Genomic DNA, 14779 nt, shown 5'->3' with positions numbered 1-14779 from the left:
AGGAAAACCTGGACGAAGTATTACGCTGTTCTTGGTGGCCGATGCGAAACTCCGGCGGCGTTCTCAATGGAGTTTTGAATTCAGTGTTATTTTATTTTATTCCAGGGAGAACGATGCTGAGCTTGTTTTTGATGATTGCTACTTTCACCACTATAATTTCATGTTACACCCCCTCTTAAGTTTGAAAAACTTTTTAAATCATTAAATTATCAATGTCTTTTTTTTTGTTAACCTTACAATTCGTAAATGAAGAGGTCTTAGTAATCTGAAGTTCAGTTTTTAGTACAATGTTATCTTTTTTTTTTTTATTGTACCTTCTAATTAATAATATATACATTACTCCTCAAGCTTTATTTTTACTTTAGTGGAAAACAAATCAATAGTTAATAAAGATAATTTGGTAAACCTATTTTAAAACTCACAATTTAAGATACATCTTTATCAAGAAACATCGTGCAACCATACATCTCTAAAATATGCACTACACTTTAATCTATTTTAACATAAATAAATATTTTTATGATATATACTAATTTTGAACTACCATTTAAGATAATAAAATAATATGGAAATACTGTTTTTTGTGTAAGCGATATGAAAATAGTTGGCAATCTTTGTCGGTTGTATTGAGGGGAACTGTAAAACCCCGTTTTCCCAACGTAAAAATTTCATTTATTTAATCAGAGTAATTCACAAAAACGGAATGTCACACTTCTTTTCTTAAAATCATAAACTGAATAAATAACTATTTATCCTTTAAAATTCAATAACTAAAAAGTCTTTAATACTTCGCAGCAGAGATTATTCAATAATCAAACAGTTTTTGGCACGAAGGCCTCTTCATAATTATCTCATATAATCCAATCTAAATCATAGTCATAAATCTTCTTAAAAACAATACGTAAGGAATAGAAAGACAATAATAAAATTCCCATCCCGTTACGTATCAGAGCACCTAAAGACACACATGAGAGCTAATCCACTCACAACAGCAATCTAACAGCAACTTAAACTCGATCACCTGCAAGTTACTCATACGAAGAGCAACATTTTCAAGCAGAAGGGGTGAGATTTCACAAAACAATAATATCAAGCATATAATTCAATAATTATATTTAACAACATAAATAATTTCATCTATTAGTAATAATAATTCTTCATGTATAATTCTTAATAGTCCAACCAACTTCTAATTATCATTTACTTCATATTCACCACATTATAACATCATCATATAACACGTATTAACCAAATCATAACAATATAGATCATCACATCATACTCATAGTTCATATATAACATATCAACATCTTAATTAATTCATATACAACATAACAACATCATTAATTCATAATAATAATTATTCATCAAACATCTCATTATCATTTCATGAATAAAAGACAACTTATCAACTTTAACATAACTATCATCAAGTACACTTAACAACTCATAGATATCATCATGTAATCATCATCACTAATAACTTAAACTACACAATATAATCATCACTTAATAATAATAATAATAATTATATACATCATAACATAACATCTTCTTATAATAATATAACAATAACAACATATTCATCATTTTATAATAATATAACAACAACAAATTTATCATTTTATATTAATATAACAACACATACTAACACCATAATCAACATCATAAATCTTCCACATAAACATCTTAAACATAATCATCTTAAACAATAGCATCTTTGATAAACAATTACCAAGTAATCACAACATTCGATCATCATCAATAACATAACATAATATTCACTTAATAATAATTAATCATATATGGAACAACATATTCATCACTTAATAATAACAATTATATACATCATCATAACAACTTAACAATATCATAATCAACATCTTACACAACATAGCAACATAACAATATCATAACCAACATCTTAAACAACATAGCAACGTAACAATATCATAATCAATATGTTAAACAACATAGCATCATCTTAGTCAACATCATATAATTCACATCATAAACATCGTATAATCTTCGTAGGTACTTCTTTAACAACACATAGGTAGAAGACAACTCAACAACTCACAGATGATAATTCATCGACAACTCATAGATGATAATTCATCGACAACTTAACAACTCATGGATGATAATTCATCAACAACGACCTTGACTCGACAAATGCGACAATGCAACTTAGACACTTATATGCATGTGGTACCAATCGTCATCATAAGAATTAATATACTTTCATCGTGCGGAGGACAAAGCTCTTAATCGTGCGGAGGACAAAGCTCCTAATCGTGGTGAGGACAAAGCTCAATGAAATGCTATGCATGGACTCATAACAACAAAACACTGTAATTATCGTAATCAACATATCATCATGCATCCAATAAATTGGAGCTAAACGTCATCATTTCATCATATATATAGACATCATGCACTTAGTTAAATAACAGCAGTAGCACAGTCAAGTCACACAACAACAGAGAGATATCAATATATCAATTGCAATTCAATAGCATCATAACATTTCATCATATCTTACATAATGTGTAATACATTAACTCATGCTCAATTAATATCAACATATCTTAAACAGCTTTACAGACTGCATTAAACGTCATCATTGGTCTCAATTACCATAAGGGGGTTCATAACAGCAACAGAAACAGCACAAGAAATTCACAACATAACAATATTAATGTGAAACATCAACAACTTAAACATCATACATCTTCCACATAAGACATATAAATATTTCACATAACCAACAACAGCAACATATGCGACACATAAACATCTCAAGATATAACAATATCAAATGATAATCAACAACAACTTAAACATCATATATAATTCACATAATGCATATACAAATATATTACATTACTATCAGCACTAAATCATATTATAATAGCTTCACAGATCATCAGTAATATTATATTCAACCCACATTCCTAGCCCAACACTAAATCATATAATAATACTCTTAAACACCTTAATTGAACTCATAGAACTTCTAGTTTTGAGGGTTGGTATTATCCCATAAGTTTTGGATTAACTTAGAAATGGTTATGCTGAATTTTCATAAGATTTCACTGTGACCTACGTGCAGTAATTTTACCATAACTCAAGTTCTATAAATCGTTTTGACGTCAGACCAATGGCATTAGAAAGCTAACATCCATACCTACAACTTTCATGTTTACACCTAAGACCAATTATGTACCAATCAATACCAATTTTCCTTTCAAATTCGGACAAAGTTGTGCTGAAATTCATAAAAATTCACTAAGACCTCCTTGGAGTATTTTCATCATAACTCAAACACCAAAAATCATTTTCATGTAAAACCGAAGCCACTGGAAAGCTAACACAATTATCTACAACTTTCATGTTTACACCAAAGGCCAATTCAAAACTGAAACGTGTGAAAAAGACGCAAGAACGCGAAACTGGGAATGCTGTCAAAGTGCAGCTCGCGAGGCGAGTAAGTGTACTTGCTGTGGCGAGTTGCGACGGACAAATCTACGAGAACAGACCAGTTTTCACTCCAAAAGCCCCAATTTCATCCACCCAAATCCCAAATTTGATAGGAAACTCAACCTATGTTTATTCTACAGCCTGAACTTCAATTCTTAACACAATTTCGATGGTTTCTACATTTTTCAATTCAAAAATCAATAATCAAAACCTAATCTCAATTATCCAACCTAACAACAACAACATGTTAAATCACAAATTCAGAATCATAGGCTTAAGAATATTGAATGTTAGTCTCACCCTTACCTTAAAGAATGAAAATCGCAGCTCTCTCTTGTCTTCTCCCTTCTATGACTTTTTCTCCATTTTCTCCAAAAACAGTCGTACGTTATGTTTTTTTCTAAACTAGGTCTTTCCTATTTATAAAATTCCTTAACCTACTTCTTTTTTTTTCTCTTATTCCACTTACACCACTAAACTCTCTAAATTCACGAAAAAGCCCTTAACTAAATATTTTATTTTATTAAACATATAATAAGCTACCTAATAAATCATATAATCGTATAAACAAACAAAATATATATCTCTATAACATATATATATTTCTACACTAAATAACATATATTTCTACAACAAATTATATATATTTCTATAACAGGTCATATATATTTCTATAACAAATAATATACATTTCTATAACAAATAACATATATATATATATATATATATATATATATATATATTTCTAAATCAAATAGCATATATATTATACTAATAAATACCAACATATATCACAACAAAATATCACTCATCAAAATAAATCATATAAATCATACAAATCATTTAAGTATATTCTAAACTCATTAAAAATAATCAAATAATTATAGAGGGTGTTACATGAACAACACAGATGTACACCATTTTTTTTAGGAAAACACAGATGTACAACATAAAAGCGGCTGATAAAAAAGTAACATGAGTTTTTGTTTTTTGTGAGTTTGATATGTGGTTACGGAGGTAAAAGAGGGTTATAGGATTAGTAATCCACATGTTATTTTATAATTGGTTTACAATAAGGAATAATTCATAAGAAACTTTGTATAAGTTTTCTCCTTAAATTAAATTTATTGTTATATATTTGTTACATAATCCGAACATGTTCTGATTATATAATCCAAACTGTATCAACACAAATTCTAAACATGTTTATAACTTGGATAGTCATTTTAGGGAACAATACTAATCTTCCTAATTCTCAGAAAAGTCTGCATTGATTTTATTTGATTTTTATAATTTTTTTGTGGAATTTTTATATTTTTATGATTTTATTTGACAGGTTTTTAACATTTTTTACTTATTATTTTTTGTTGTTTTTAAAAGCAAAACTCAAAACTGTTGAAATGTGATAGAGTCTGATGACTGATTATAAATAAGAATTGTCCGGATTATAAAATTCGAAATAGTAAACATGAATCCGGATTGCACAGGGTCAATTTTGAAAAAAGTATAGGACACGATAGAAATGCATAGGGTGAAAAGTAATACTCTACTTTTTATTATTTTTGGCCTAGCCCATTATACAAGTATATAAATAGACACATACATCTCTCGTTTTCTCTTTCTCAATCATCATCTCTTCCTCAATCATCAGCCAGCACAAACCCTACATGTTGGTTAGGTCATTTTCTTCCTCTTCTTTACAACTTTATGATTCTTAAATTTTATTAAGTATTCTTGTTCATTTTTTGTACGTTGTTTGTCGTTTTAATTTTTTATTTATTGGAGATCACATGTCTACGATGAATCCTAACGATGTCAACTTTGCGCCTCCTAACAACATTCTTCCAATCCATTGGCGTTTACTTCTCGAGAATGCCGCTGAAGATATAAAGTAAGATATTTATTTTTTATTTCAGGTTTTTGTGCATTATTAAGCTGTTTATGAATCAGGCTATTAGAGTTTATGGTTACGAAATCTTCACTGGTTTAAAATATGAATCTGAATCTGAATTGTTACATGATTATCTTCTTATATATTAAAGTTAACATGTAAGCCCAAATTTTAACCTAAATCCTATTGCATAATTTTACTATTTTAACCCTAATGCTCACACCTAATCTCCTATTTTCATGAACAACTCTAATGCTCACACCTAATATTCTTATAAATTAAAGTTAACCCGTAAGCCCTAATTTTAACCATAATCTATATAAACAGGTGGAAGAAACATTTCAACAAACAGTTAAAGAGTATCATTTACGGTAAAGGCCAAATATTCGATAAAAGGAAAATTATTTAAATAAAACATTTTACATGTTGAGGTTAAGAATGAGCTATTTTTATGTACATAATATAACATTAACATATAATTTTTACAAAAGAATGAAGTAACATTTTGTCAAAAATAAAATAAAAAAAGATGAAGTAACATACCAATAATATAACATTGACATATAATTTTAACAAAAGAATGAAGTAACACACGATTGATAAAAATTAATATTTTGGTTTAAATATGCAAACCGTCCCTGTAATTTGGGCTCATTTTGATTTTCGTCCCTGTAAAAAAAATAAAATTAATTACATCCCTGTAAATTTTTTTTTGTTTTAAAAATGTCCCTGGCCCCACTTCGCTGGTGATGTGGCAACGTTTTGGGCCCCGTGGCAGTTGCTGACTAGGCAACTTATACCACGTGGCGGTCCACATAATTAAAACATTAAAATTATTTTTAAAGTTTTAAAAATATAAAATAAAACATTTTAAAAAATCTGAAAAAATTAAAATTATTTTTATCATATAATTTTCAAAAAAAAAATTATTTTTTTAAAAAATTATAAAATCTGAAATTTCTGAAAAAAATGAAATGATTTTTTTAATTTTTTTTTAAAATATGAAGAAAAAAATATAATTTTCAAATTAAAAAAAATTAAAGTCAAAAATTTAATTTTAACAGTTTTTTTTGATTATTTTTAATAATTTTTGAATTTATTTTCATATTTTTTTAATTAAAAAATAATAATTTTTAAAACTTTAAAAATAATTTTAATTTTTTAATTATGTGGACGGCCACGTCAGTGGCACGTGGCAGAAGTTGCACAGTCAGCAACTGCCACGTGGCAAAACCCATGCCACATCACCAGTGAAGTGGGGCCATGGACATTTTTAAAACAATTATTTTTTTACAGGGATGTAATTAATTTTTTTTTTTTTTTTACAGGGACGAAAATCAAAATGAGCCCAAATTACAAGGACAATTTGCATATTTAAGCCTAATATTTTTAAGGTGAATAAGCGTGGTGTCTGAGGTTCGAATTCCAACCTCAGCATATATTTGGGGACCACATATTTCATTCTCTTTGATATGCATTGAGATTTGTTTTTGTCTACTACATCTACAATGTATATGCCACACGGGTGGAAAGTCTAGTGAATCATGATTTTTAGAGTTTAGGGTTACGAAATCTTAACTGGTTATGAAGTATGAATCTGAATCTGAGATGTTTTTATCTTAACTGGTGTTGAAATATGAAGCAGAATCTGAATTGTTACATTATTATGAATCATGCTTATGAGAGTTTAGGGTTACGAAATCTTAACTGGTTTGGAATATGAATCTGAATTGTTACATTATGGTTTTATGTTAACTGGTGTTGAAATATAAATCTGAATATGAATTGTTACATGATTATGCTTATTGCTTATTAGAGTTTAGGGTTACGAAATCTTAACTGGTTATGAAATATGAATCTAAATTTGAATTGTTACATGATTATGAATCATGCTTATTAGAGTTTAGGGTTACGAAATCGTAACTGGTTATGAAGTATGAATCTGAATCTGAGATGTTTTTATCTTAACTAGTGTTGAAATATGAAGTTGAATCTGTATTGTTACATGATTATGAATCATGCTTATTAGAGTTTAGGGTTACGAAATCTTGCTTGGTTTGAAATATGAATATGATTTGTTACATTATGTTTTTATGTTAACCGGTGTTGAAATATAAATCTGAATCTGAATTGTTACATGATTACGCTTATTAGAGTTTAGGGTTACGAAATCTTAACTGGTTATGAAATATGAATCTGAATTTGAGATGTTTTTCTGTTTTTTTTTTTTTGGACAGAAAGTTAACAGAGGGACCAATACCAATATTTTTACAAAGTGAAGGGACCAATACTAAAGTGCAGTGACCAATGCCAAAATCTGATGAAAGTTTAGGGACCAATGACACATTTAAATCTATTTTAAATAAAATGAAGAGTGAATTAAAAACTACCTGTGCACAGACCGTAGTCAAAGCCTCACACTAGGTAGGGTTAAGGTTGTGGCATGAATCAAATCCCAATTCTAAAGCTAACAAAATAATAATTTATTTTTTTTTTATATTTTTTTTTTACAGAAATCAATATAATAAGCTATTGTGGTAACAATTAAAAAAACTCTTGTGACAAATGTATATTAAGTAAGCATGAGCATGAGGTTCTTACATGCATAATATTTAGGGCTGAAAATGAGTTGAGTCGAGTCGAACATGTCTGAGCTCGACTCGAGTTTGAAACGAACCTTTTTTTTTTAACTCGAGTTCGGCTCGTTTAAAGTTCGCGAACAACTCGGTTCGGCTCGTTAAGTTCAACTCATCTACTCGAATTGTATATTTCAAAAGCTTTTTTTCTTCAATTTTTTTTTTTGTCAAAAATACATGTCTTTGACTTAAAAAAAAAAAAAAATATAAACTAAATAAAACTATAAAGGTAGAAAAACATAAGCACTTGCTACTATATATACACTCTTACTCTCTAATATTTTCAAAACACCCGATGTGGGACTATTTGTGTACAAATGTTTGTTTAAAAGCCTTCAAAAGATATAACTTTTTTCCTCTATCATAACAATTATCGTTGATTATTAATCAAATTAGTAATAATTCCTATGAAAAAAGTACATAATTATTAGAAGAAGCTTGTAATAAATTACATATTATATAACAATATGCAAAATAATATTTTATATATATCGAACTAGGTCATGAACCTAACGAATCGAATCATACTCAACTCAAGTTCGACTAATTTATTTAACGAGCTTAATTTTCAACTCAAGTTCGACTCATTTGATTCATGAACCAAGTTCAACAGGTCAATTATCGAATCGAATCTCAAACTATTTTCGAGTTGGTTCGGTTCATTGCCAGCCCTTGAAGGAACATTTTGAATGATGCAAAATGACCATGTTTCTAACAAAATAAAGGAATAAAATATCTTGAAGGATTGGACAAGATTTAACTGACCTCCTTTAAAAAATAAAAAAAAAAAGATTAGAGAGACCGATCAATCCAACAAATTCGTTTTTTTTTTTTTTTTTGCGTTTGGGCGGAGTTTTCTGAACATCTAGATCATTCTAATGGATGAAATCATGTGGGTTTGGGTATTGTTTCCATATTTAAAACGATCCAAATTAATCCAAAAAATTCAAAAATAAATTGTAGTGACTATTTTTATTGTTTTGCCCATAGGCTTGATACATTTTTTTCCCCAAATTTAACATTGATTGTGAATATTGTGACTACTTCTCCTAATAAACATGATGCTTAAGAAACAATCATACAGAATTTTACTGACAATGATTATATTGAAACATGTAGTAGATTTAATCAAATCGAAATTTACAAAGCAGTACTTGATGTTCCTTTCATTCTAAATTGAGAAATTTATCAACAATTTCCGAGTTGTGTCAAGGATTGGTGAAAACAAAGAAATATATTCTAAATTAAACAAGTTAAAGATCATTTTCTTCTATATATGAAGATTGTGAAAAGATTGAAGATAATTTTCTACCAAATTGTTTGAGTACTTTATATTGAGAGGTTTGAAAAGATTGATACAATTTGAATTATTGATGGATTTTATGATACTATGAAGGAACAATGTGCACAACTTAGATAATAAACAATATAATGTATTTAATCTTATTTTCATTGAATATATTATAATTTTTTATTTCATATTTACTATTACATTTTTTGGCCCCCTACTACAAAGCTAAATTTAAAAATAATATTACATATTTAATTAAATGTATAGAGATATTTATCCTCTACAAAAATATTTATGCATGCATGGTTACATAATTACATTTGGAAAAGTGTTCTATAGAATTGAAAGGACCTGTTGCTCCTGTATATATTGAATCATAGAAACTTCCCAATATGTTTTTGTATCAAATAACTTGCTACTAGCTGACTTGTTCTTTCTGAGGGGTGAAAAGCATCCCAAAATACATATTTATTTGCATCTTTGCATGTAAATGGGCTTTTTGGATCACAAAAGAAACCCATCTCAAATCTACCTGTTCCACAGCACCCCACTCTTGCATCTTCAAAACCTGATAAATTTTAATGATAGAACGTTAATAATTAGTCATAAAAGAATGCTCTACGCACGAGCCAGATTAGTCACTCACTATTGATAGGTTGAAAACCGGTGCGAAAGCCAAAAAAAAAAAAAAGAGTGCTCATACTTATGTTTGAAAAAATTAAGAAACTTACATTTCTCTTTTTTAATTTTATAAAATAAAATAGAAGCTTAAAAAAGGAGCTGATAACCAACAAGATGGGGACATTTAATATGTTGAAGAGCATATTCAAATCCGCAATTTTCCGCTTCTCAGCATTTGATGTGTGTGAATTTTAAACCTAATTAAGTTGATGTGATGGTATTGACTTGCGACCTTAAAGCATTCGATTATCTTCGATATCAATTTCGGTAGTCTGGTTCAATTTCTTTTAAGAACATGTGTGTGAATTTTAAACCTAATTAAGTTGATGTGATGATATTGACTTGCGACCTTAAAGCATTCGATTATCTTCGATATCAATTTCGGTAGTCTGGTTTAATTTCTTTTAAGAAAATGTTTGGTGATGCCATTTTACGGAACAAGTGGTACCATAGGACTAGTACACACAAATCCCATTACTTAATAATACTAAGTGAATTTGGGAGAGTTTATGCATATGGTTAGAGAGGAGTTGGGATGTTAGTTGTATGACATAAAGTGGGCTTAATGGTTTAGAATTGATAGTTAGGTTTGCAATTAATAGGTCAGTAGTGGTCACTGTGTCTTGATCCCTATGACCCATAATTAATCTAAATTTTATTTTTTTTAAGCAAGCTTTTTTTGAAGAGAAGAGTTATTATTAGTAAGGAAATAATGAGAATCGTGTTTGTTGTGGTACAAGTTGTGGTGGACCTCCTCTGTCAAAAAAGAAATTGTGGACCTCTTTTTTTTGGTACATGTTGTGATCTTTTAAATATTGGGAGTAAATATAGTTGTATAAATGTACCACACTACCACCCCACTTTCTCTGCATGTAGGTTCTATTTGCCAAGTGGCTAGTGAATATAGTGTGCTATTAATTTTTTGAGATGATATTGTGTTATTGATGACATGCTACCCCATGCCCTTACGACACATCTTAAAGATTCTACTATAAAAATATTTATTGTTTAAAAATTAATTTTTAACTTTTCAAAAAATAAATTGATATAATTTTCAAAACTTAATTTTTACATTAATTTTTTTAACATGTGCTCTTATGTATCCCAAGGATGTATGTTAGTATTTCCCTTCATTTTTTGCTTGATCCACATAAATTTAATAGAAAAATATGTATTTTTTTTTATCAAAACAAAACAAAGTTAACTATTATCATTAATCAACCAATATTTAATATAAGAAGGATAAGAATTAAAAATACGGTGACTAGCCCAAGAATAAGCCGCCCTAGCTAAAGTATGAGCAACCATGTTCGCTTGTCTCCTAACAAACGTCACCTCAAAGTTAGAATGTAAAGATAACTGATAAATAATACTAGAACATGTATTTAGGTTCACTTTATAATAGATATTTGAATCAACAAAAGTTGATAAATACCCTCTAATCACTATTATAATTTTTTTTAAAGATTTATTTAATAAATGATATATTTGGTTATATTAAAACTAGAAGCATTAGTTGTTTAATGAATCTAAAAATAATTTTTTTATTTACAATAATGATCGAATGATATATCTAATTTAAAAACTATATCAAATACATTAAATTTTATTGATTCAAAACATGTAACAAGGTATTAATCAAAAACATGATTTTTTTTTACCCTCAATAAATCATGAAACAATTTCTTGTCCAGAGTATATACTAACATAAATACTAGAATATCCTTTTATTTTTCAACATAAAAAATATGGTTAATTAAGATTTTAGTCCCTATAAATATTCACAGTTTTGTTTTTAGACCCCTACAAAATAAAATCATACTTTTTAGTCTATGTGAAATTTTTCTTAAGCATTTTAGGAACCAAAAATGTTGATGGAAATTTTTTACAGGGATTAAAAATGCCGATGGAAAAATTTTATAAGGACTAAAAATATTGATGAAAAATTTTATAGGAACCAAGCAAGATTGAAAAAAAAAAAAAACTTACCAAATTGAGAAGGTTGTGCAACAATTTGCAGTATCAAATCATAAGCATTTGCATCTACCAATTGAAATCCATGGAGGTCCTTATTCAACTTTGATACTAAGCATCCCAATTTTGCATTGAACTCTAAAGCTACATCATTGTAATAATCCACACAACTATGTAGACCCATAATATTTATGGCCCTTTCAAGTGGCAGACACCCCATGGGAGGTAACCCTGTCAGAGAAATTTTCCTTGCTCCTAGGTCATAAATTTCTCTAAGGAAATTTTCAGCAAGAACAATTAAAAAATCTTCATATTCTTGAACAGTTTTATATTCCATCCTTCTTTCAAGCTGAGTGTAATAGTTCTCAAGAAAATCATTTGTTCCTATGCTAACCAAATATAAAGACTCCCTAATTATTTCTTTAGCCTTCTCATCACCAAAAGATGCTTTCAATTTCTTTTGGTAGTCCTTGTAGAATTCAACTTCTTTCCATAAAGGTATCACATCCTGGAGAACACAATAAAATTGAACTCTAATTTCATATGGATTGAGTTACAATTAATTTGGCCTTAACCAAGTGAACAAATATAATGAAAGATTAAATACGTTTTTTATCATTATAAATATACCTAATTTCGTTTTAATCAATCTATTTTTTTTTTCTTTTCAGACAATGACCTTCAAATATTTTCTATCAACATCTTTTATCCATGCTTTTAAGTTTTAAGTCATCTCATGTATAGCATTTGGATTTTTGAAAGAATTTTAGCATGCATGTTTTGAATATTATAAGAAAATCTCTCACAAAAGTATAATTTTTTTTTTTAATGAAAGATGAATTAAATATGATTTTATAAACTTCAAAAACATAAAATTTCCACTCCTTTGTATGGGAGTGCATCAGTAATTTATTTTTTTGGTTACTTGCGGATGCTTCCCTCTTTGTGGCATCCTATTATTTGTAAATATTTAGCAATGATTCACTTTTTGCACGTCTTGTGCAGGGTGTTTTATGTGCAGTTTTAATATATCTCATTTTAGCTTGTGAAAAAAAAAAAACATAAAATTTCATCTTCAATCATCTATTAACACCATGTTTAAAAAAATATCTACTAACACCTACTTTTAATCTACAAAACTATAATATGAGATCTTTAATAATTTTAATACAATAATTTAGCTAAAGTATTAAAATGATGGAAAATGGTTATTAATGCACAAATTTGACCCTCAAATAATTGAATGTAAGTTGGACAACACATGAGTATAAAAAATCTAAATCACCGATTGAGTTCCTTTTCTTTTCTTTTTCTTGAAAGGCACAAATTGAGTTCTTGAAATAGATTTATCTAGAAAATTAATGAAATTTTTGCAATCATATTTAAAATTAAAATTAAAAATAAAAATTCTAAACCACATTAGTCCATCCCAAACAATTTCAGAAACTAATTGACTGATTCAAATAAACTATGTGATCATGAATTTTCAATTTCATGAATCCTTTTTTTGTCAATTTTAGCAACCAAATGGTCTAATAATCTTTACAATTTCAATAACTAATTAAAACAGAAACTCATGAGAAATTTTGATTAAATACCAAGAAAAAAAAATGTAACTAAAGACTTACAGCAACATTTGCAGTAGCATTATCAAATCCAGTACCAGCAGAAGCAAAACAAACACCAGTAGCAAAATCTGATATATCATAAGTAGGATCCAAATAAGCAGGAACAATTGGCTTAAGTCCAAATGCCTCAGAGATGAAATCAGTAGCAATTCTACCATTTGAGAATCTACCAGTAGCATCACCATTTGGAAAATCTTTACCATAAGGTGGAAAATTGCTCCTAGCTAATGTTGGAATGAAATTATTGTTACCTGAATCAACAGAAGAATCTCCAAAAACAATTATAGCTGGAACTTTTCCACTGTTTGATATTGAAACATGCAACAAAATTTGAATAAAGAAGAGCCATAAAATGTACATTTTCATCATTTTTCACCTGGTTTCACTAAATTGATTATGCAAGTGATTGCAGAGAATGATATAAAGAGATTGATTGTTTGTATGAGTCCTATGATACTAGGACTCTTATTTATGGGACAATTTTAGTACCTGTTTGTTTGCATATATATAAACATTTTGAGCAGCATTCTAATTACTACAATAAAACCAATCTTGGATGGTTAAATAGAGCAAACCCTCGTTTTGGTCTTATCAAGCACAAGATTAGTAACATTATGAGTTGGCACATTAAATGAATTCTTATGTCTTAATGTATTATTGGGTGACAGAATTAGGATTCAATCTCTGCTATTAATATTTTCTCTCTCTTTTCTTTTTTGGCTTTCGCCCCGGTTTCTGACTCACCAAAGGTGAGCGACTAATCCGGCTCATGCGTAGAGGCATGCGCACTGGCCAAGTGTTGTTCTCCCTGGGAATCGAACCCGGTATAAAAAATAGGAGCGAAAAGTGTGATTCTTAAAAGAATCATGTTAACTTATGTACTAAGGACACATGCTAAGGCTTTAAAAAAAGTAAAGTATTTATTGAAGAAAATTAAATTTCAATCTTTTATGAAATAAATTGGTGCAATTTCCAAAACAAAATTTCTATCACTTGGGTGACGTTGTGGTTGGTGGTGACATTGATCAACCACAATATCACAAGTTCCACAAAGTTTTTTTTTATTTGAGACTTGTGACATTGTGGTTGATCAATGTCACCAATCAAAACGTCACACAAGTGCTACCCAAGGATATTCTTTAAGGAATCCACAAAAAGAGGTTTTGTCTTGAAAATATAAGTTAAACACATGTAA

General features: G+C 28.7%; 1 protein-coding gene across 1 annotated transcript; it reads right to left on the bottom strand.

Moving 5' to 3' along the window:
• Window positions 1-9635: 9635 nt before the first annotated feature.
• On the bottom strand, window positions 9636-14124 carry LOC25490932 (GDSL esterase/lipase At2g42990). The gene is made up of 3 exons (XM_013604843.3): window positions 13585-14124; window positions 11972-12464; window positions 9636-9869 (listed from the first exon to the last, which is right to left on the bottom strand). Exons 1-3 carry the CDS (start codon window positions 13951-13953, stop codon window positions 9676-9678), a joined length of 1056 nt encoding a protein of 351 aa, XP_013460297.2. The 5' UTR covers window positions 13954-14124; the 3' UTR covers window positions 9636-9675.
• Between the last annotated feature and the right edge of the window lie 655 nt (window positions 14125-14779).

The sequence above is a fragment of the Medicago truncatula genome, chromosome 3 (genome assembly GCF_003473485.1).
Source record: "Medicago truncatula cultivar Jemalong A17 chromosome 3, MtrunA17r5.0-ANR, whole genome shotgun sequence".
NCBI classification, from domain to species: domain Eukaryota; kingdom Viridiplantae; phylum Streptophyta; class Magnoliopsida; order Fabales; family Fabaceae; genus Medicago; species Medicago truncatula.
This window is presented reverse-complemented; position numbering and strand designations above follow the sequence as displayed.

Excerpts from the sequence above, each read along its gene's own strand:
- LOC25490932 (XM_013604843.3), bottom strand. The coding sequence starts at position 13,953 with ATGATGAAAATGTACATTTTATGGCTCTTCTTTATTCAAATTTTGTTG. Across the intron at positions 12,465-13,584 it reads ATGCTACTGCAAATGTTGCT|GATGTGATACCTTTATGGAA; the intron begins GTAAGTCTTTAG and ends TGTGTTCTCCAG. Across the intron at positions 9,870-11,971 it reads TGCACAACCTTCTCAATTTG|GTTTTGAAGATGCAAGAGTG; the intron begins GTAAGTTTTTTT and ends AAAATTTATCAG.